This window comes from Leptidea sinapis, chromosome 9, assembly GCF_905404315.1.
Source record: "Leptidea sinapis chromosome 9, ilLepSina1.1, whole genome shotgun sequence".
NCBI lineage: Eukaryota > Metazoa > Arthropoda > Insecta > Lepidoptera > Pieridae > Leptidea > Leptidea sinapis.
The window spans coordinates 8,482,968-8,508,545 of NC_066273.1; the positions used below are offsets into that span (position 1 = coordinate 8,482,968).

The 25,578-nt window shown below is 35.5% G+C and overlaps 2 protein-coding genes across 3 annotated transcripts in view; one reads left to right on the top strand and one right to left on the bottom strand.

The window, feature by feature from the left end:
- Positions 1–5,305, bottom strand: part of LOC126966229 (2-hydroxyacyl-CoA lyase 1) — a 20,977-nt gene extending 15,672 nt beyond the window's left edge. The window contains exons 1-4 of one of the 2 annotated variants that reach the window (XM_050810184.1): positions 5,118–5,305; positions 4,848–4,965; positions 4,540–4,681; positions 2,717–2,874 (exon numbers count right to left, since the gene is read on the bottom strand). In XM_050810184.1, coding sequence (XP_050666141.1) covers positions 2,717–2,874; positions 4,540–4,681; positions 4,848–4,895 — 348 coding nt within the window. In that variant the 5' untranslated portion in view covers positions 4,896–4,965; positions 5,118–5,305. Of the gene's footprint in view, positions 1–2,716; positions 2,875–4,539; positions 4,682–4,847; positions 5,081–5,117 lie in introns of those variants that run through there. The other variant, XM_050810182.1, reaches the window with a different exon arrangement.
- Positions 5,306–18,717: 13,412 nt separating this feature from the next.
- Positions 18,718–25,578, top strand: part of LOC126966236 (sialin-like) — a 52,080-nt gene continuing 45,219 nt past the window's right edge. The window contains exon 1 of the mRNA XM_050810196.1: positions 18,718–18,894. Within this exon, the coding sequence (XP_050666153.1) occupies positions 18,867–18,894 (28 nt within the window). The 5' untranslated portion in view covers positions 18,718–18,866. The remainder of the gene's footprint in view (positions 18,895–25,578) is intronic.

Genomic DNA, 25,578 nt, shown 5'->3' on the forward strand with positions numbered 1-25,578 from the left:
AGGATTATTTAAAGTAATGGTCAAAGTTCTTTATTTGCCAGAAACATTCACAAGTTAGGAATTCCACCTTCGCACGACACGCCACAAGTTAGGATATCATCCTCACCAGCTGGATGTGTGGCGGTCCTCCACAGTGCGGTTTTCAGGGAGCTTTCTTCCACGTACTACAAAGCTGTGGAATGAGCTTCCTTGTACGGTGTTTCCAGGACGATACGACATGGGTACCTTCAAAAAAAGCGCGTACACCTTCCTTAAAGGCCGGCAAGCTCCTGTAATTCCTCTGGTGTTGCAAGAGATTGTGGGCGGCGGTGATCACTTAACAACAGGTGACCCGTACGCTCGTTTGTCCTCCTATTCCATAAAAAAAGTAAAGTTGTTACAAATTTAAGAGTAGGCACATGTTTCGTCTTGACAGACATGCAAATATTTTAGTGGTTTCGTTTTATAATATTATAACCTAACACAATTAAAAATTACTGATACTTATCGGTCAGCAAGTGTCCCTACCCACCGTGAACCGTACTCATTACATGATAAATCTATCTTTGATAATATTTACAAATCAATATCATGAAACTTATTCATCAAATATCTTGGGTAGCGTCGCAGGCAGCTACATTTAATTTGACCAACGTAAAGCTAAACCTAAAAAAAACTCGACAATATACAATCACAATAATTATTGAAAAACCCAAAAATTCTGAGCGGCAGTACAACTGCGCTCGTCACCTAGAGACATAAGATGTCAAGTCTCATTTGCCCAGTATATTCACTAGCTACGACGCCCTTCAGACCGAAACACAGTAATGTTTACACATTACCGACGACCCATATAGCCGAATGGTTAGTGATCCTGACTACTAAGCTAGAGGTCCCGGGTTCGAATCCCGGTAGGTGCAATCATTTATATGATGAACAAATGAATGTTTGTTTCCGACTCATGGATGTTTATATGTATTTATGTATGTTTAAGTATGTATGTTGTATTAAATATATCGTTATCTTGTACCCATAGTACAAGCTATGCCTAGTTTGGGGCAAGATAATTTGTTTAAAAGTGTGTCAATATTATATTATTACTACTGCAGAAATAGGCGCCGTTGTGGTACCCATAATCTAGCGGGCATCCGGTGCAAAGGAGCCTCGCACTCCACTTAATATTCATGCAAAATTAGAATTTAATCTATTCAACAGTTTTTATTTATTGCCGGACATAAACGAAGAAACAGATAAAAATTCTATGAAATACTTTTTTGGATTCAGTGCTGTTCATTGTTATTTACTTATTTATTTGTTACTATTTTAGTTTAAATAATATGTATAAGATAAAAGGAAGTGTGTGTGTACTTATGTATGCACACAAGCAGTTATACTTCTTTGGCCTAAAGAAGCAAAAATCATTAAAATGATCTATTCCTCGTGCTATTCTACGTTTTTAGAAAGAACAATTTTGTAAAAATCTTGCAAAGATGGCTTTGACAATTAATTATTAAATAATGAATACGGCTATATGGGCTTGAACCCTTTGCCTGACTTAATAATGGACGAAGAAACGTCAGAAAATTTTAGGAACTAACTTCAACCTGTTGCTTTTGTGTTACAGTAATGCGCGCGCATCTTTAAATAATGCGCCTACAGAAGTTTAACTTCAAAAAGTTCAATATGGTTTGTTAGTGGATTAATTCTACTCGTGTTGTTAAGCAGCGAAAATCACAGATAAATAGGCAATTCCAGGTGACTACTACATAATATATTATCTTATCAAATGATATTGAAACCTAGCAGGTGATTTCGATAATAGTTTTGATAATATTAGCATTAAAAATTATTAACAATGTATATAAATTTATCGAATTTTCTTTTTTAATCAAGACAAACCCATTAAAATATTTTTTTAGTCCTACAAACTAGTCCAGTACGAGTTGTCATCACAACATTAATTATGTTTTAGAATAATTAATAGCTCAGCCATTTTTCTTAATATTTTACAACCAGCGGGTTGATTCCAGCGCGGCGGCCTAATTCCACCACCGGACTTTACGTCTAAATGCAAAATACCACACGTTGACGTTTTGTTAGAAATTTCTTGCCTCGCACAGCCACTTTGTGGAATAAATTACCGACTGTTGTATTCCCGAACCGATACGACTTAGGGACCTTCAAGAAAAGAGCATACTCCCACCTTAAACGGCGGCAACGCATCTCTAGACACCTGTTGTTGCGGATTTCCATGGGCAGTTGTTGCCTAACCACTTCCATCCCGTGAGCCTCTTGCCCGTTTACCCCCTCTTATATAAGAAAACCAAAAAGTTTGGGAAGAGCTACTGAAATTGTTATTGTAAAATACTCAGCCTTTCGTACGTTCTCTCAAAAGCTGTATTTTTTCCGAACATGTGATAGATTCGGTAATTTAAATTAAATACCTACTTATAATAACGATTTAAAATCATAGTTTAAAGCCTATTTGAATAAAGCTTTTTTTTGCTTTGACTCACTGTCCTGCAACAATCGTTAGGTAAATAAATATTAATTATAATGAGAACACAAAAAGAAGTTACGTTACTCGAACGGTTGGATCAATGGAAGAGAGCTCGCACGGAACCCGAGAGGTGGCGGGTTCGAGTTCCGCAACGTTCATAAATTTAGTTTGTCATAAAGCTCATTAACCTCCATCCTAATTTATGTGTATGTCAAATAATGTTCCGTTCATATTTACCTGCAGCCATTCTTGGAATCCACCAATACCCTCATGATCTTCAGGACATGAACCAGCAATGACCAACAGAGGCCAGCAGTTAACTTGAGCATTTGCCATGCCACCAATACAATGTAAGAGCCCAGGGCCTGATACTGCTAAACACACTCCAGGCTTGCCTAAAAATATACAATATATTATACGATCAATTCTTACTAATATCTAATTGAGGCAATGAGTTTTTTGCCACTTCTTCTCATTAGCTTGACCCTTTACAAAGTGGTGGTAAATTCAATAAAAATAAAATTATTGACATTCATTAGTTTCATTTCCGTGACGTACATGAATAAAGCAATTTTAATTTGATTGATTTTATTCGCCAATACAATATTTTTATTTACAATTATAATATTATGCTTTATTTGTTAAATTGTGAATGAAATTTTCATCCTCACTAGTTGTGTGGTGTTCCTACACAGTGTGATTTTACAAGGTACATTCGTCTACATGCAACCAAACTATGGAATAAAGTTGTTGTGGGGTGTTTCCAGGAAAATGTAATATTAAATAGTCTGCATTCAAAATATTACTTTACAACTATATATATATTACGAGCTGACATGACACACATTGTTCTATTCGTAATAAATAAAAACTCTTGCGAATGGAATTTCATAAAATCTGTTTTTAACTGACCTCTGCTTGGCGAAAGGAATATTCCTACCAAATTTCAATTCTCTAAGCCTTATGGTTCCAGAGATATTGTCATGAGTCAATATAGGTGTGGAAATCTCTTATATATAGATATACTTATTATTCAAAATAGTCTCTAAGGGTGGTGTCAATCACTTACCATAAGAAGTCTTCCAATTCCATAAAATAATGGGGATACACTGTCTTGTTTTTCATTGAATATATACTTTAATAAATACTAGCATATAAAACATCCTATCTTTAAGTATGTGGACAGGCTCAGTGTAATGGGGTCATATCATAGTAACCTGTCTAGTACAGATATGGCTTAAGTTTTGGTCACTTATATGATGATTCTGTCATTTTTGAAGATCAGCTGATGGTAATTGATACACCCTGCCCTTTACAATGCAGAGCCACTCATTCATGAAAAACCCCAAAAATTGTGCTTGTCACCTTGACACATAAGATGTTAAGTCTCATTTGTCCAGTAATTTCACTAGCTATGGCACCCTTGAGACCGAAACACAATAAAGTTTACACATAATAGCTTTACAGCAGAAATAGGTGCCATTGGTGTATGGTACCCATAATCTAGCCAAAATCCTGTGTAAAGGAGCCTTCCACTAGTAGTGAATTTAAATAAAAACAAATGCTGGTCAAGTGCCCATTTTAAGATCGGGTTTTTTCTTTAGAAATTTCATAGTGGAAGTACAAGTGCTAGTAGAACTAGCTAAATTGACAGTCTACCAACTATATTGTGAAATTTGCTTCCCAATAATATGATGTCATATTTTTTAATGTAAAATATTTAATTTTTTGTATCACATTCTGTTATTCCAATTATCATAATCTCATAAGTAATTGGTTATGACAAAGATTATTTTACTTAATAATAAGTAATTATTGATCTCAACATTGATTATTTTGATAATATGGTATTCCATTCCTATTGGAAACACCATATTTTTGTGTTCATTCGTATGATTTATCTGTAGGTACATGCAACATACATTAAATAATGTAAAAAGTAATGTAAGGACAGTCTTAATAATAGTTCAGAATTATTGTGTAAAATTTATAATAGTAGGTGACCAGGTATAATTGCGAGTCTGTAGTCATATTAATCTAAAAGGTAACATTAACCTCACCTGTAAGATATCCTACTGCTTGAGCTGCATAACAGGCTGCCTGTTCGTTTCTCATTCCTACATATTTTATTCCCACTGATTGAAAAGCTAACGATGTTTCTATTACTGGGATACCAACAATGCCAAACACATATTCCACACCCTAAAATATAAAAAAGAACCTACAAAGTTTTGAATTAAGCCAAAGATCGATAGCCATACATTAAGTTATTATTTCATTTAAAAAAAATCCTGTTAAAGTTGGCTATTTAGAAATATTTGAAAGGTTCTACAAATTATAACTAATTTTTAAATGAACTACTTCATACCTGTTTCTTTAAACTCTCCGCTAAAATATTATTTCCATCGATCCCCATACCTTGATTTAGCTTTGGCGATACGTGAAGAAATCTTCTTGTTGTTATTTGATTTACAAACCGTAGCCGACTAAAAAACATTATTGTTAATTATTATAAAAACACAATTTGCACTACAAAGTTCAGAGATTACAAGTAGAATTACTGAATTAATTATCAATATTACAACATGATCAAACTTTACAACCATAAATGTAGGTTTAAAATTGTATTAAACTTTACCTGTAATATAAAAATGTCTTATGCGATTCCTAATTTAATTCAAACTTTATGATTGACACGATAAGAGTACTTATTGAGCATACGAAGTTCCTTTCACTGTGCGCTCCTCACGATAATGTTTTCACATTTTATCTAATTTACTATCAGTGCTCCGTCTATGTCGTTATTACTATAAAGTTTAAAGTTTCACGTTTGTACTTTGTACAGTGTTAATTTGAAGTTGGAAATGTTTTCGTCATTGTAGACAGCTGTCAAAGTCATACACTTGACGAGCTTGACGTTGTCACTATATTTTTTTAATTCACCCTTTATGGGCTGGCTACGTCTATAGACCATACCGCCTTGTATTTCGTATACGTTGTTATTAGTTGATAACATCCTAAAAGCAATCCAAGATGCTTTTTTTTTATTTATTTCATGACCATGGAACTCCAAGTTGATAATAGTAAACACATTAACAAATATAAAAACACACAGAGTACTTTTAGTTATACTTGAGTCTACTTTAACGTGACAAGGCTTTGTGGTGTATCTTGAATCTTCCACAGAAGCCACATTAGGAAGAATGAAAGAGATCCATATAAAATTTAACTATAAAGCCGTTAGAATATTAACACAATATCCTAAGATTAAGCCTAACCACATTTCTAACTAAGAAGAACCAATGACAAACTCGAATCAGGAAATTGGAAGCTAGTGATCAGACTATACTTATTTTTTTATAAATATCTAAGTGCATTGCCTAACAGCAATTGGCTCTATCTAACGTGTAAATTATCTAAGGAACTCCTATTCGTATCTCTAAGTCGGAAACGAATAGAGAAGGCGGACTTAGAGATTGATTTCGTACGTTAAAAATAATTACCTACCATTGGGCAAGCAATTTTATAGCACTACTATAAGAAATTCGCTAAATACATACTTACCTATTATTGTTTTTTAATTAGATACTTTTATTTATAGTGTGCAGTGACTACAGAACAACGTTGAGCAGGAGAGCTGAGCGATCAAGTTCAAAGACGAGTTCTTAACTTTCATTTCATTTACTCATTATTAATTATAATTATAAACATTGCTTCTTGATTCCAAAATAAATTGTAAAACGTACCCTTATTTCATAAGTATAACAAAGCGGCATCTTCAATGAATTAATTCCTCGGGATGGCTCACTAGCCTTTCCGCATCGGACGTGCCCGCGGGCACTGGTAATTCAAAAAACAATTAGAGCGGCTGTGCCGCGGGGCACTCTTTTACCTCATCCAGTTTTCACCCTTTTTAGGTGTACAAGATGGTTTATTTGCCTACGCAGTTACGAACGAGTGAAGTCCCATACACATTTCGATCCGATACGATTCAAGGCCACCAATATTCGACGTCATAGCTTTACGGACAAAGCACTTATGTGTTCACTTGTTCCCGGGCGGCGCAGCGAGCGGTCGTTATCAAGACTTTGCACGAAGATTGTTCTTTGTGGAGAGTTTGGCTTTATTTTATAATGAACATATAATGTTCATTACAAAAACATAAAAGGAAATAAATAAAACAAGTAATTAACAATAATAACAATATTTATTTAAAAATATACTATTTTTACACTTATTGTCGAATGAAAAAACTGTGTGAAATAAAAAAGAAAGACAATATGAATAATTTATACATGGTCTTATAGCTTGTTTCAATAGCTTTCAGCGACAGTCACTGAAATCACCCTAGTTATAAGCATTTTATAACTACACGTAAAATAATACGCACGGCTAAAACGCTGCGCAAACGCCGAACACTTGCCGATCTAAGGTGTACATCGAGCGGCGGAGCGCGCCGATCCGGAAAGGCTAGGGAACCAACCTAGAGCCAACGTACTTACCGTCTGCTATGTAATTTAATTTAATGCTCATGATTAAAACTTTTATTTTTTTTAATGGAAATAAGGGACGAGGCGATCAAGACATTCAGCTGATGGTAGCTGATACGCCTTGCCCATTACAATGCACTGCCGCTAAGGATTATTGAAAAACCCAAAATTCTGAGTGGCAGCTACATTAATTTACTAATAATGGGACAGATGAGGATTTATTCTTTCAAAATTGAAAAAAACACTCCTAATTATTCACCCTCTCAAAGGTAAAATTTAGAAAGACGCTGCATACATGTACATTGATTTCTAACCAGCAGCACGTTTTTGAAATTTGGTTATTTTTTTGAAAATAAAGCAGCAAGACGTCCAGCTGATGGTAATGGATATGCCCTGCCCATTACAATTCAGTGCCGCTCTGGATTCTTGCAAAACCCAAAAATTCTAATTGCGCTTGTCACCTTAACTTAAGATGCTAAGTCTCATTTGCATTTTTATCTTATCAATTTGTCATGTTTTAAAAGTGATAACCCTCACTTCTAGGGTGATAACAAAATTTTTTGAACAATGCGGGACTCGAACCCACGAACTCTCGCGTTCCGTGCGAGTAGTGTCCCAACTGAACTAACCGTTAGAGTGATGTATCGTCATAAAATCTTGTATGCTTTGTTCAACTCTCGGGTTGTGCCTTCATCTACAGGATCTACTTTACAGTTGATAACCTGCTCAACCCGAATATTTGCATTTCAGACAATTTGTTATGTTTTTAAAGCTCTCACTCAAATAAAATTTGAAAACATTTTTTTTAATAATGCTATCATCTCAGCCATTTGTTTTTGTACAGTGTTCACTGATCATTTGCATCATCAAGGCAATGTTTTCGCTTATTGCGGATGGTATTGGAACATGAATCCGAAAAAGGGCATACCTCGAATGTCTATGTTCGGTGATTTCGGTTGAGAATGCGCTCAATGTTTTTGCCACTTCACGTTTTATGCAGCTTATCTTTTTTTGCGCTTGCTATGCATTCTTACCATGCACAGGTGTGGGATGAAAAATCAGAACCAGTCTCTTTTCCTCGCTGGGGTGAGGTAAGCTCGTACTTAGTGCTACCAGCTCCGGGTGATCTATAAGCGTACTACAGGTACAGCTATTAGTTTATTTTATACCCTTGTGTGTTAGGTGAGCTTAGTTTACAAAACTGTACAATTATTGACCCTAAGATTGCCTAAGCTGTTTTAAATGTTGGACATGGTTTTGTGCTTAGATTTTTAATCTAGATAGAGCATGTTGCTGCTTGACCAAACCGATGAAAACAGGCCAGGTTTATTACTTTAATGGGCGTGAAAAGCTACGTCTTACACTCGCTATTTGTATGTCAACTTTTAATTTACTTGACGATTTCATAGGTGTCAGTCTATCTGGACGTTCATGATCTGTGCGTTTATGTTTTGTCCTCTACTGTTTGCCATTACTGAGTCCGACTTGAGAATAAAGAGTTGCCGCTCTGAGGGTCGTTTAGGATTCCGGAGTGGAGAACCTACAGCGTGGCTAGCGTCTGCTTGCGGCGCGGCCACATGACACCTACACATGCTTATTTACCTGGTGTGCTGATAGACGCACATACTTTGGTATGCTCTGATGGTTTGTCACGGCAACGTGTACGGTGAGAAATTTTTCATTATGTTCTGTTGAGCAGCAGGAGAGGAGCTCGTTTGAAAAATCCATGTGTGTATCTTATTCTTGCTGCAGAAGGACAATTGGAGAACGAGCGATGATGGGCGCGGTTGTGGCAAAGGCGTGGAGAGAGTGCTTTCCGCGATCTTGTCATTTGATACTACGTGTGCGAGACATAGTTGAGAATACTAGTCTCATGGAGGTATTTGTTTGTAAATTTGCAAGTATTTTACTTATTTGCATGTATACCCATTAAAAGAGATATTGACGGCCCTGATGAGGACGTCAGGATGTCAGGAGAGGCCGTGTATGTTACACTTGCGAAGACTGTGACTGTGATTCGTTTTACCGAATGTTATCTTTGGAAGTACTGACATTATGGATCATCCCCATCTATTTTATGACTGTTTGTCAGACTGCAAAGACGTGGTAGTTAGTAGTTTAATACAGGGGTTAGTCTGCTACCGATCGACGTGCCGAGTGGAGCTTGGTGTGGTGGAGAGGAACATGGTGTTCATCAGTGTGTCGGAGCGGATACTATGCCGGTGTAGGTATAAAGTGAAGGCTATGTGAGAATTATTTTGTGTCTCGGGGGAGGGAAGCTATGATAGTGAATGCGATAAACCGTGTGGTGCGCTAATTTATGCTCCGGGGCAGGGCACCCACTTCCATAAGTTTTTTTTTACAACAATTGTATAGATTATAGAACCCGATGAATATACGAATTAATACGGATTTGGGCCATTATTTTAACAATTATATTCTAACAGATTTCCTATAATATTCAGAAAAATTGTCACTGGCTGAAGTGAATTATATTTATGAACATATGGATAACGTGTAATCCACTCACTAGGCTAAAAATCGGATTGCTGGTAAATAAAATGAACCCTACCATCTAGTTTTTTACTGTAATCAATCAATCGGATCTAAAGTTTAATTTTTATTAATTTTTGAAGTTATACTTCTTTTGGCACGTTATGAAAAAATCATGAGAGTGAAACTTTAAGATGCGCGCGCATCACTGTAACACAAAAGTAACAGGGTGAAGTTGGTTCCTAAATTTTTCTGACGTTTGCGACATTCGTTTTTTTTTTTGGTTTCTTCGTCCATTTCTCGAGCGGTCATAGCTCGAGAAATGAATAATTTTAAATTTTTTTGCTTTGCTAGGCCAAAGAAGTACATAAGTACACACACATTTTTTTAAATTTTGAGACATCATTTGATTTGATCATCATTTTGAGCACCGATTTTCATGCTTTTTGAAGTGAAACTTCTTTAGGCGCATGAGGGTAAATTTTTTACAAATGAAACGGAATAGAGCGTCACGGAAGATGTTTTTGTTCAAGAACAGGAGGAGGTTTTTGTTCAAGGGAGAGAGCGATTGTCACCGATTGAGGAAGACTATTTCTTACTCTCGGGCTTTCCTACTAGCCTTGTATCGTGCAGGTTTATCACGCGGCCGCTACTTAGTATTTTCTTCTTATCTCTTATGATTTCAGAGAACAAATTTGGGATTATTTTTGAAATCCAAGATGGCCGCCGCGCAAATTTATGATTTCTATAATATGGATTTCGAATTCCAGGTTCTCGAGAGTGCAGAGAACAAATTTGGGATCATTTTTGAAATCCAAGATGGCCGCCGCGGAAATTTATGATTTCAACAATATGGATATCGAATCCGAGTTTCTCGGGGGTGCAGAGAACGAATTTGGGATCATTATTATAAATCCAGTGTCCAATAAAGTGTGCATGAAGCACATGGCACCGCTATTAAGTAGAACAACTTCACTACTAGCGTTGTATCGTGCAAGTTTAGCGCGCGGCCGCGAGTAAGTAGAACATCTTCTCTACTAGCTTTGTATCAGGCAGGTTAAGCGCGCGGTTGCGAAAAAGTTGTACATCTTCCCTACAAGCGTTCGACATCTATATCTAGAACATCCATCATAATTTCTAATATTGCCAAAAAACATATAGTTTAGAGAACAGATTAGGATAATTGATATAAACGAGATTTAAAAATTAGTTTTCCAAAGAAGTTTCACTTCTGACATGTGTACTTTGTACGCACGCCATTTTTTCATCCATGGATAGCGTGATTCTCGAGGAAGGATATAATTTGTTTTTGCATACATTTTTGTATATTTTCACTAACGATATTTTTGGAGGGGTCCGAAAAAATAAGTAATCTGGGATATTTCAACCAAAGCGCTGTCTAAGCCCTTTGAGATATAACAAAATAATGTATAGTGGTATTGTGTATCTTATATCTATCTCTTAAGGATAACATACTATATGCATTTTAATACTTTAAAAATTCGCAATTATAAACCGGTAACGTAAAAGCTGTTTACACAAATATGCGATATTAATCTTTATCTTTTTATGATTACATATTATATAATCATTCATTTCCCATGATTACTAACGTATATCATTTTTTTCTACTAACAGTGTAGCGTCTGCTGGGTCAGCTAGTTATAAATAAGTTCAAACTAGAGGTGCAAAACATTACAATAGTAGATCTCAAATATTTAAACATTGGCACGGTACATTAAGTTTACAGTAGAGTCAACAAAAGATGACGCAATATTTGTCTATAGGCATGCAAATATTTTAGCAGTTCGGCTAAGATTTATGTACTGTATCTAATTATTAAAAAATGTTAATTAACGGATATAATGGAACATGTATCTAGTGGAAGGAAAAGTTTTTATGCTCACAGGTTTTTATTTATATTTCATCATCATATTTTAGGTGAAGGGGAAAGTTAAAACGTAACTTACTACCTACATGGAGAGAGAGAGAGGGATTAAGAGAAAAAAATTATCAGCTGCTGTTACACAAGCTTCGAATCATCGGGGCAGTGAGTTGTATCTCACGGTGTACTATCGATGGACAATACAAACGACATGATGGAATGGAACAAAACAAGACAAAATAGGAATTGAAAGAAAAGAAAAGATGTACAAAAGGAAAAAAAGAAGACTGTATAATAGAATAGATGAGGATTAGTTCTTTCAAAATTGAAAAAAAAACTCCTAATTATTACACACCCTCTCAAAAGTAAAATTTGGAAAGACGCTGCATACATGTACATTGATTTCTAATCAGAAGCACGTTTTTGAAATTTGGTTGTTTTAGTAAAATGGTAATTGATACGCCCTGCCCGTTACAATGCAGTGCCGCTCAGGATTCTTGCAAAAACCCAAAAATTCTAAGCGATACTACAATTGCGCTCCTCACCTTAACATTAGATGTTAAGTCTCATTTGCCCAATAATTTCACTAGCTAAGGTGCCCTTCGGACCGAAACACAGTAATGTTTACACATTACTGCTTCACGGCAGACATAGGCGCCGTTTTGTTACCTATAATCTGGCCGGCATCCTGTGCAAAGGAGCCTCCCACTGGTTCGTACTTTGAAAATGATAGACTTCCATACGGTTGCATGTTTATCTATTATTTTATCCTCTTAGGGGTGAAATTTCAAAAATCCCATCTAACTTAAGGAACCTTGTACAAACCTTGTTGTTAAGGAACTGTACAACATTTACAATTATTATGTGACTAGCTTCTGCCCGCGACTTCGTCCGCCTGGAACTCGTTTATATCGTAGCTCTTTACAACGATGATACGACTCGCTTGACAGACTCTAGCAGGCAGGTTAGTGAATAAGGTTTATTCGCTATTTTCGCTATGGTGGTAGAATTGTGTTGAAGTTTACCAACAAAGTGATATTACAAATTACAATCCATTATTGTAAATGCATGATATTATTATATTGACAGACTTTAAGGGGGAACTGCAACCTTTTAAATTCAAACGGGTAGTCAGATGGTATTAGAGGTATGCGTGGTATATACATGGATTCACCTCTAGCGCAACCAGTAATGACAGTGGCCTCTACCACATTGTTATGTAACGCTTTTATACGCAACCTGGTCCCGTTGTACAACTTGATAGGGTTCAGATTACGGAGTAACATTACTGGAGCACCCACTTTAAGGACAAGTTTATGAGTTAGTAGTATAGGCGGGTTGAGGGCATTCAAGAATTCCACAGGATACTGAACAGCATCATCCGTATTTACTACAGATTCCACAGAGTTGTATTGAAGTTCTGCGCCTTCGAACGCCTTCAATAAAGTGTCATTAATGACAGAAGCTTGGTCGTTCTTAGGACTCAGAATAGCACGGTCACACAACCACTCCATGGGTTTATTGGGCAGGTTTTGGACATCTGGGTCAATTCGGACTATTAGGTCTTGAACGGTTTGCACAACTGACGCAAGTTCTGGTGGAATTACAATTTTGCCCTCAGTTATCGGATATTCTCCATTCCCTACTTTAAGCAAAGATCGGAGAATTCCCCGGCGCACACGTCGCCCTTAAGATGCACTCGCATGTTTTTTGTAATGTTTGGTTTTTTAATTAAGGCGCCAAATATTTGACGCGTTAATGCATGCTTTGACTACGTCAGCTCGAGTTCCCCTCGGCACTATGGGCAGAGTCTGACGAAAGTCTCCAGCTAATTAAAGTGTGACCCCTCCCATCTTGAAGTTGTTCCCTTGGATGTCTTTTAGGGTTCTATTTAACGCTTCAAAGGCCCCCTTGTGCAACATAGTGCTTTCGTCCCAAACTATAATTTTGCAATCGCACAAAACTTGTGCTGCGTTGCTTTGTTTTGGGATGTTGCACAATGGAGTTTCAGTATGATTAAGATTTAATAAGTCTGTAAGTAAAGAAAGTAATTCAAGAGGCAGCCTGAAAGCCGTGTGAGCAGTTTTGCCTCCCTCCAGTAGTGTGGCAGCGATTCCTGATGACGCGACAGCCAAAGCGATACACCGGGTTATTTCTTACTTTTGCTAATATTAAATTTATAAGAAAAGTTTTTCCAGTGCCACCAGGAGCATCTAAGAAAAAAATGTCCCCAATCTCTCTTTCAATGCAGGCTAGAATTTGTTGACAAACATTTGCCTGTTCGTCTGTCAATAATTCCTCGTGATGCGACTACCTCTCCCAGGGCGCAAGGGTCATAATTTGTCTCTCGTAGATATTCGCGATTATCCAGGTTTACTGCGGATCTTTTTGGTTTAGGTAAACCGAATTGATCCAAATATTTTCCAGCTTGTGCTAAAACTACATCTTCGATCAATATCAAGCATCTGTTAAAGACCTAATTCATGAATAACTCCGCACCATTTTTCAATTCTCTTTCAAATTGCCATTTAATCTGGTCCGAAAAACTATCCCTATATTTTTCCCAAAGGCATAAGGGATCAGTAAGTTGACAAAAACCTATTATTATTGTGAACAGTTCGCGCAGCTAAAAAGGAGAATCGCACAATGCACCTTTATCTAAAGTTGTGTCCCAATGTTTATCATCCTCTAGCAGTCCAAGGGTGTAACACGCTAGTTGAATTGTTGGATGGAGGATACCGTTGACAGTTTTAAAATATTCAAAGGATGTCGGCCCTCTAACCTCATGTAGTAATAAGCGTAGGTAGCACTCGGTGTTATTTGGATGTATCGTAACGGTAGGGTTTACCGAGAAAAACGGCAAAAAAACACTTTTGTTTTATGGAAGCCACCTTAAATATTTATTTTATTCTGTTTTTAGTATTTATTGTTATAGCGGCAAAAGGATCTGTATACATTTCTACTTTCTAACTATCACGGTTCATGGCCTGGTGACGGACAGTCAGATAGACAGACGCACGGACAGAGGAGTCTTAGTAATACTGTCCCGTTTTTGCCCTTTGGGTACGGAACCCTAAAATAATTGTTGTGGGCACTTCATACCATACATGTAACCAAATGTCAAAAAAATCTATTTAACCCCCTATTTTTATAGCTCAAAAAAAGAGTTTCCCCATACACACTTTGCACCCCTACTTAGCTTCTGCCTGCGACTCCGTCGCGTGGGTCTAGTTTAAATATTGTAGCGCCATTCAAACCTCCACACCCCCCATTTCATCGTTAGGGGATGATTTCCGGGATAAAAACTATCTTATGTCCTTTCCCGGGTCTCAAACTATCTCTATACCAAATTTCATCTAAATCGGTTCATACAAACTTTGCACCCCTTTTTAATCCCTTTAGGGGTGAATTTTTTCAAAACGCTGAAAGTTATTTTCTTGTATTGTAATAAGGAGTCCATACGCAAAGTTTCAAGTATCTTACTTATAATTTTACTCCATCCCCATACCAACTTTGCACCCCTTTTTAACCCCTTTAATGGTGAATTTTTTCAAAATGCTGAAATACATTTTCTTGTATTGTAATAAGGAGTCCATACGCAAAGTTTCAAGTCTCTTACTTATAATTTTACTCCATCCCCATACAAACTTTGCACCCCTTTTTAACCCCTTTAAGGGTGAATTTTTTCAAAATACTGAAATACATTTTCTTGTATTGTAATAAGGAGTCCATATGCAAACTTTAAAGTCTATTACTTAAAATTTTACTCCATCCCCATACAATCTTTAAACCCCCGTTTTACCCCTTTAAGGGTGGAATTTTCAAAAATCCCTTCTTAGTGGATACTTGCATGTGTTATGTAAACTACCTGTTGTAAAAATCAGCTTTCTAGGTTCATCGGTTTTGGGCTGGGCGTTGATTTAAGTGAGTGAATCAGTCAGTCCGGACTTTTACGTTTATATATATAGATTACAGAATAAATAGTGCACTTCTCATCAAAAATACGAAACACTTCTGAAGTTTGCTTTTAAAATATGAGTCTTATTTTTTTATTACATTAAGGAAAAAGCATAAATGATGCCAGTTAATTTCATATATTATAATATACTTACGTATGCAATGTTTCCAATTAAAATTCTTTAGCTACCATATCCGGAGCTGGGTTAACCGCTTTGCCTCGTCTTTTCAACTATCTGGGCTTCTTGCTGGCTAGCCCAAAACCATAATACCGTTTTCACTTATAATGGCTGCGAGATAAGCCCTGGCATGTCCTTATAAATGAACTATTCACAAATAAAATGTGCGTAGGGTGCGACGTAGATTAGAACGTCGATATGATGTGACCAATTTAATGACTGTAAGTGGGGTCCAGATATAAAAGCAAATTAGGTTTTTCCATCACCGCTTATGCCTCCCCAAACCGTTAATGAACCACCACCATAACTGACTCTTTCATCAATAGATGGCTGTGCAAAACTTTCGTCCTCTGTTTTATACTTATCATTTCTTCTATCGGTAACATATGCGATGATCTGACCCTCGTTAGAAAAGAGAACTGTGTTCCATTGAAGGTATGGCTAATATAAGTGCACCCATGCAAAGTATGCCGCGCTCTGTGGGGGTATACTGTCAATTTTGAGTCGGTCAATTGGGCGTTTAGCTTATTTATGAGTTACTCACGATTCCGTTACTGCAGTTGAAAAGAGTGGAAGTGACGTTACAGAGAATCTAGCACAATGTACCAGTCACTTTGCTCAGACGTGAGTCTATTATTATATCTACCAGATCTTAGACTGCTAGTATACAGACCAGTGTTCTGAAAATGCTGCTACTCTCAGCTTAGCAAACAGGCTAATATGCAATGCGACCAGCCATAACACGCTGGTTATGGTATGAAGCTGGCAACCAGTGATGCAGCGGAAGTGTCTTAGAGAACCAGAAACGTAAACAGATGTCAAAAGTAAATCTTAGCAGAAACGGAAACGGATGCAGAAATGGAAGTGTAAATAATGTGAAAAAAAAAAAAAGTACAAACATATTTCTTTATTGAGTATCAAATACATTTAATGATAACAATCCCTTTTTTAACCGACTTAAAAATAAATAAAAAAACATTGCGTGCGTACAAAGTACACATGTCAGAAGTGAAACCTGCATGGTGCATGAACCTCTAAACTGCATAATATGAATTCCTGGTGCGTGTTGCTAGGATGACACATGAATTCAACCGCTATGAAAGACATTCCTACCACCACTACTATATATAATAATATGTTCTCCTGGTGTCTATGTAGTAATACGTCGTGCGCTTGGAGTCAGAATATATTACGGTATACTTGTTTTGAATGTATTGAATTGAGAACCTCCTCGTTTTTTGAAGCCGGTTAAAATACAACATGTTGAGTTTAGAAACGAGGCGTATGCAGTTAGAGATTATATTGTTATACGACTTATGCAACAATAAAAATGACTGTATTGACTTAAAACGTAAAATTTGTTATCGTGAATCCTTTCGACACCAAAAATGAGAGCAACACGTAGACATCAATTATTTGCTTTAACAAAATGTTGCACTAACGCCGGCTGTCGCTGCCCTATCTATAGGGCAGTAGATTTATACAATAAATATTTTGCACAAGTTCGACATTTTTAAATTTTAATGCAAAAAGGCATAAATACAGGCGCTTAGTCGTAGATAAACTAAAATTGTTAAATAATGTTTAAAACTGTTTGCTTCAGGAAACATCTCGTAAACTTAGTTTATACATACTACCCCACTATCATTAGTAAGTCGTGGATAACGGGGTTGATTGTACAAATACTTAATTATTTCAACAATTATTAGTTATAAGTATGATTGTATGTATGATTGTTTGTTGTCCTAAATAAAATAAAAAATAAAATACCATATGTTCAACTACTGTATTTAAGCGAATGGACACATAATATAATTTATTTATTAAACTAGCTTACTCGCCAGACGCTGTTCTCTCAATAGAAAAAAAAAGGATGTAAGTATTCGGGAAGAATGTAGTCTAAAGCCATCGGAAATATGTAACTAAGTTGATTATGAAGTAATTAAATGATAAGGATTAATATCGTATTTGTATAAACAGCGCTTATATTACAGCTTTATAATTGCAAATTTTTTTAAAGTATTAAAATGGATATTCATTACGACCTATATAGGCCAATGGTAATGACCTGCCTACTGAGCTAGAGTTCTCGGGTTCGAATCTCGGTAGATGCAAACATTTATATGATTAATATGGGTGTTTGTTTCCGAGTCATTGATGTTTATATGTATTTGTGCACATATAAGTAAGTACACATATAATATTAAATATACCATTGTCTTGTACCCATAGTACAGGCACAGTAGACACATGTATGTCTGCTGTGGTACAGGCTATGCCTAGTTTGGGACACGGTAACTTGTGTTAAAGAGTGTCAATATAATTATATTATTTATTATATGATATGTTATCCCTAAGAGATAGACATATGCCATCCCATATTATTTCCAAATCCCTACATATTTTCTTTTCTATTGACAGAACAGCGTCTGTGAGGTCAGCAAGATTAAAAATAAAATAATTAACATAACGTGGGAGGTAAAAGGAGGCAAACTGCCGTGAAGCAGTAATGTGTAAATATTACTATTAGTCTGAGGGGCACCGTAGCTAGTGAAATTACTGGGCAAATGCGACGTAGCATCTTATGTCTAAAGATGACCAGCGCAATTGTAGTGCTCACAATTTTTGAGTTTTTTAAGAATCCTGAGCGGCACTGCATTGTATCAACTACCATCAGCTGAACGTCCTGCTCGTCTCGTCCCTTATTTTACTTCCGTACTTATGTATGCACGCAAGAAGATATACTTCTTTGGCCTAACGAAGCAAAAATCATTAAAATGATTTATTCCTCGTGCTATTCTACGTTTTTAAAAAGAACATTTTTGTAAAAATCTTGCAAAGATGGCTTTGACAATTAATATTAAATAATGAATACGACTGTATGGGCTTGAACCCTTTGCCTGTCCTAATAATGAACGAAAATACCAAATAAAAAAAATTACGAATCACGCAAACGTCAGAAAATTTTAGGAACTAACTTCAAGCTGTTACTTTTGTACTACAGTGATGCGCGCGCACTTTAAAATTTCACTCTCATCATTTTTCATAACGCGCCTAAAGAAGTATAACTTCTAAAAAACCTATCCTAGGCCAGGATCTATTTAACACATTAGTCCTTTGGGCAAAAATGTAAGAATTACGTAAAAGAACAGCGAGACAGTACAGTAGGTATACATAGGTAGCAGTAAACTTGTGCGACGTGCATGAAGCGGATAACCGTTGGGTAAAACACAGGTTGTTGTTGACAAAGCTGTGTCCGGCAGGCTGTTGCGAGCGGCGCGCGCGACCATCGTCCGCGGTCGACACTCGCGCGTTCACTACCGATACCGCAGCATGAAACAAACGCTCGTAAAACTAAAGTGAAATTATTTTCAGTTGAAATCATGGCATTTATCAACATTAAATCTTTTGGTGAGTCATTTACAAATTTTAATTCACAACTAATGCTGTTTTTATGTTAGATTTTACATTACTCCTAAATAACAAATGACTGATAATATTTTGTACATCAAATTTAATACGCTTAAATAAAATACTTTTAAAGGATTAAAACGCGTGTAATTGTAACTGTTTTTACATTAGATTTTTGCTTAAAAGTTACATTTCTATTTTATTTTAGTTAACTCGACGTTTCAAGACCTTTCCAGATCTCGTTTTCAGGGGGACTGCAACATTTTACGCAAAAATCTAATGTAAAAACAGTTTCAATTCAAATGTTTTATTTAAATGTAACACTCGCGTAAATCAAAGAAAATACTTAATACGTTTAGAATACGTATGACAAATAAATGTTTTTTTTCTATTTAAATACACGAAGGAACATACAGAACGATGGCATTATGATTTTAAATTTAAAACTCATAAAGTACAATAGAATTAAAGCGGTTTCTTATTAGGTAGGTACATATTATGATAGTTAGGATTCTAAGCGAACTTTTTGCAAGTAATGTTAATAATTTACTTTATAATTAATTTACGTGATTTTCATTAGGTATTTTAATAAATAAGGGATTGCTTGTAATTAATTCTAGTAGGCTGCATAAGATACATAATAGGTTTTAGGGTAAATGTATACAATTTTATGATAAAGTCCCAGCCACTGTTTAGCCATTAGCTATAAATAAATTTAATTGTTTTATTTAAAAATGTTTCTGTCGTAACTCCTCCTCCTACTACTCCACAGCTAAATATATAAGTGATCGGACAGCTTGGGACTAGATTATGATTATTTTATAGAAATGACTGTACAAGTATATTTTATAGCTGACCCGGCAAACGTTGTTTTGCCATATAAAGTATAATTCACGCGATAGTTTTATAAGTAATAAAATATTGCCTATATTATAGCCTGTACATCATTTTGTTCTATTGTCAATAGTTTTTGCAGCGCACGCAAAAATAGGTTTTCGATTTTACACCTTGTGTTACAAAATAGCAATTTTATTACGGATCCCTAATTTTGAAAAAAAAAAGATAGCCTATAGCCTCCCTCGATAAATGGACTACCCAACACTGAAAGAATCATTCAAATCGGACCAGTAGTACCAGAGATTAGCGCGTTCAAACAAACAAACAAACACTGCAGCTTTATATATTAGTATGGATTAAAAGAGCACAAAAAATTAATGCTGGGAGAGTTTCTTGCACCGCATCTTCTCTATCAGAGCGCCATTTGTTTCCGAAGCGGTTGCTACCGCTGTTACAGTACAGTAGTATCTAGTATATTAGAAATGACATTAAAATAATTCTTAAGGAATCAATTTTGAGAAAATAAATGCCTTTTCATGCCAAGCCTCTTCCAAACAAAATTATGTAAATTTTATTATTCATATTATTATAATTAAATTATTGTATGAAAGTACCATTATTTAGATTGGCCTGTTAGATTAAAATAAAACTGATATTCCGAGAAGAGTTAACAGTAAATCAGTTAAACAATAACTTTAACTTTCCACTTATTAAGTAGTTATTTTGATTTTATTCGATATTTGGTATTTATTACGTATAGATTTTTGAATTGTGGTATTTTTTTTATAAAGTTGTCTGTTTTAAAAAACCTACTTGGAATTTAGAACTAGTTTTCTTAAATATTGGAAAATACAGATAATAGAATAAAAAACACCAACTGAATATGAGTGTAAATGGTTGCGCTGTTTGACATTCGGTGTTACCATGTACACTTGGTTTGATAAAATATAATTAAATAGGTACATAATAACGCATTTGTTTTGGATAGGAGGAAAATACATTTACGTATTGAAGACCCCGAAACGGGGCCCATATGTCGGACTCGAGTGACCGCGCAAGCGGACACCTCCTACTGACTAAATACTTCCTCTATGCTGTCAGCCCTGAAGGCTTTTACAGCGACATAGGACTTGGGCCGTGGAGGCCTCAAAGACTACGCAACAACAGTCGCGGGGCTTCTCCTTAGGAGACTCGAACCTCGGACCGGCTGTGTGCTTGTGGGAACTTAATAGCAGCCAGCGACATAGCTAACATAACATATGGGTAACTGGACCTAAGGAGGACCATAGGGTGGGTTTGGTGCCACGCCTTAAGCATGGTGGGTTACCTGGGCTGTTTTATTTTCTTCTTTTTTTACTTACGCCAATTTAATAACAATTTTAACGTTGCTCTATTAGTATCCCATGCTTCTATCACGAGTTTCTTGCGCCGCTTCTTCTATCTCAGAGCGCCATTTGTTTCCGAAGCGGTGGCAGTGTTCGAAATGACATCTAAAAGAATTCTAAAGGAATCAATTTTGAGTAAATAAATGCCTTTTATGCCTTGATTAGCCTCGACGTTATGCCTGTGTTACAGTTAAACTTGAGCTTAGCGAGGCTAACTTATGCGTTATTACCTTCGATATCCTGAAGAGAAAATCAAAAGTCAGGCGTAGTACATAATATGTAGAGCATGGATGTGCTACAGATATTAACAATGTTAAAAAAAAATGAAACTCTTAATTATAATTATTACTAGCTTTTACGCGCGACTTCGTCCGCGTTGAATAGTTTCTATGGGCAATTTTTTCATCTTTTCTAAAAGACTACCTACTTTTTAACTAATACACATACAAACTGCTCCGCTGGTGGCAGCGCTCTTCTATGATACAGCGCATATCTCTTGTCGTAGGAGACAGACACTTTAATAGTATTTCCCTGTGAACTTTAATCTCTCTATTTCATCCCCATGTAGGTCACACAACATTTCATACAAATCGGTTTAGCCATTTCGGAGGAGTTTGGTAACAAACACCGGGACACGAAAATCTATATATATATATACTGGCTGACCCAGCAAACGTTGTATTGCCGATATTAAAATCGCGATACAAAAGTAACTGTTGATCGTAGATGGGTGAAAATTTGAAGTTGTATGTATTTTTAAATGCTGACTCATAATCAAGTCCCAGCCACTGTTTAGCCATTAGCTATAAATAAATTTAATTGTTTTATTTAAAAATGTTTCTGTCGTAACTCCTCCTCCTACTACTCCACAGCTAAATATATAAGTGATCGGACAGCTTGGGACTAGATTACGATTATTTTATAGCAATGACTGTACAAGTATACTTTTTAATTTTTTTTATTTTTCTATCAAAGCGCCATTTGTTTCCGAAGCGGTTACTACCGCTGTTACAGTACAGTAGGATCTAGTATATTAGAAATGACATTAAAATAATTCTTAAGGTATCAATTTTGAGAAAATAAATGCCTTTTCATGCCAAACCTCTTCCCAACAAAATTATGTAAATTTTATTATTCATATTATAATTAAATTATTGTATGAAAGTACCATTATTTAGATTGGCCTGTTAGATTAAAATAAAATTTGAAGTTTGAAGTTGTATGTATTTTTAAATGCTGACTCATAATCAAACAAATTTAAAAAAAAAAGTCAAAATAATATAAAAAAAATCGTGTGGACTTAACATTTAGAGGGACGAAAAATAGATGTTGTCCGATTCTCAGACCTACCCAATATGCACTCAAAATTTCATGAGAATCGGTTAAGCCGTTTCGGAGGAGTTCAATGTTTAACACAATGACACGAGAATTTTATATATTAGATATATATATATATATAAGAGATTTCCACGTATATAGTTACTCATCACGATATCTCTGGAACCATTAGAGCTAAAGACTTGAAATTTGGTAGGAATATTCTTTTCACCGAGTAGAGGTCGGCTAAGAACACGGATTTTACGAAATTTCACCCCTAATTATCTGTATTTCCAATATTTGTTTTGTATGTACATTTTTTCTATGAGAGAATTTATTGACGCACGGTTTGACAGTTCTGCAGTGAAACAATTTCATTAAGATCTGGAAGTATATTTTACGAAATAATAATTCTTGATGTTATGAAATATTATTGACAAATTCATAAAAAATCAGTATTTTATTTATTACTAGCTGACCCGACAGACGTTGTTCTGTATATATAATAAATAAAATAATGTTTTTATATGAATTTGTCGATAATATATCATAACATTAAAAATTACTTCGTAAAATATGCACCCAGCTGTCGTAATGAAATTGTATCACAGCAGAACTGTCAAACCGTGCGTCAATAAATTCTCTCATAGAAATTATGTATGGACACATCAAAGGAAAAACAAATTTGTTGTTTTTATTTAATTTAGCAGCATTTTCCTATTTATTTACCTTTAAACCTTCTCTGGACTTCTACAAATAATTCAAGACCAAAATTAGCCAAATCGGTCCAGCCGTTCTCGAGTTTTAGCGAGACTAACGAACAGCAATTCATTTTTATATATATAGATAGAAGAAGATGTACAGAACAACGTCTGTCGGATCAGCTAGTTTTATATATAAGATATTGTTAGCAAATGGCTACATTTTGTTGAGACGTTGCGAAATCATATCCTGATCAAAATATCGAAAATCCATCAAAGTTTAAAAAAAACTAGGAAAGATATTTAGGTATTTTACGTTTTTTTTTTGGAGAGGATGAACATACATTTACGTATTGAAGACCTAACTCGGGTGACACCCTCTACCGACTAAAAGCCTTGGCAAGGAGAAAAGATGATTATGAAGATGAGGTGATACTATAGTATATATACATATATGTATATAATATAACGATAGATAACTTGCGAAAAAAATTACGTTTCTGTTACTGATTTCAGTTCGTGTTATCGTCAGTCAGTACTGTGTTATGTTGATAGCCAATCAAGCGATATAGTCGTAAATATGTTGTCGCATGTTCTGACTAAGATAATTAAATTCTTACACTTCGCACAGGTTCTTTTAATTTCTAATGGACTCATGGAATCAATTACGGCTTGGATTTCATTTTGAAATCGAAACAAGGCTTGGTTTTTTTTGTCGATTTTTTTTATAGAAGTTTTTAAATATAGGGCCCATCGATAACTGCAGACTACTATTTTTAAATTTAATATACTTACTGTTACCGAAATTTATGTACTAGAGCCTAGTTTTTTTGTTTTGAAAAATTTAAATTTATTCACTCGGCTGGGCGACTGATCTTTGTGTCCATCGCGTGATCCTACTAGACTTAGAGTACCCCACATTAGAACCAATTTATACCAAAAAAAAAACTGTCATGATGTGTGTAAAAATATTTAATAAATTACAAAAAGAAATAAGGAAGGAGAAAGTGTTAGAAAGATTAAAATTTAAATTATTAACACTATTAAAAATACTGTCTTAACTCAATAAACGAATATTATCAAACGAAGTGGTAACTGGCACCAATACTATATTTACCAATAATATTATATTTTTTTGTTATTATTTTTACTACATTATCTCTTAGCATTTCATTAATTATTGTAATTGTGTATTGTAGGGTCTTTTAGGTATGGCTTTACGTTGGTCAAAAATTTTTGCATGTCTGTCAAGACGAAACGTTTGCCTGCTCTCTTAAATTTGTAACGACTTACGAATGCTTCTGGCAAAAAAGAACTTTGACTTTGCTAATATTTGTATTAGCGCGTGCGTAGGAAAACATAATTTGATATTAAAAATGCAAATCAGTTATGGCTAAACAACAGACATACCTACCAGAGATTCCGAGGTGAAATGATCAGTAGCTGGGAACCCCCTTTTAACCCTCCAAGAACTCCTGCTGCTAAAGGGGGTGTTACTGTCCTCTCGGAGTTGTATATGATTTATGAGTTGCTTTACATTGATTATTTGATGCGATGCGATTAGGCCGCTGACCACTGATGAAGTATTAAAATATTTTATCACTTGTATGCGTATTGCGTGCGACAACTCGCCTTAGATTTGCCAATCAGATACCAATCCGTCTGTTTTCTTTGGTATCTCTTTATTTTTTTTTACAGGCATCGTCTGCACTATAGTTTGCCATAAGAAAAAAATTTGAAAAGAGAATTGATAATTGCGGCGCATCCATAATTACGAGCCACCAGTCGGAGGCTTCTTTGGACAGGATGCCGGCTAGATTATGGGTACCACAACGGCACCTATTTCTGCCATGAAGCAGTAATGTGTAAACATTGCTGTGTTTCGGTCTGAAGGACGCCGTAGCTAGTGAAATTACTGGGCAAATGAGACTTAGCATCTTATGTCTCAAGGTGACGAGCGCAATTGTAATGCCGCGAATTTTTTTTGTGTTTTTCAAGAATCCTGAGCGGCACTCATTGTAATGGGCAGTGCGTATCAACTACCAACTATTATTTTCATTTTAAAAAACGATATAACGCGTTAAATTTCTTACATCTAAATTTTAATATTGATTATTAAATATAATCAAATTAATTTATGCAGAACAGCGTTTTAGGGGTTGACTGCGGCGGCGGAGTCGTGAAAGTAAATAGTCTTCTTAAATTTTACACTGTAGTGATAATATTTAAATAATACGATACTTCATGGTATTTTTATATTTAATATTTAAATATATAATATCTAATTTTATAATATCTAATAAAGACCTTGTGCACTTAGTGCACTAGAGTTGTGTTGCAAAAGTAAACCTATCGATGTATCATTTATTTATAAACTATCTGTAATGGGCAACAGAAAAAAAATATACTTTAAAGAGGTGGGTGATTATAAAAGGATTTCAAAA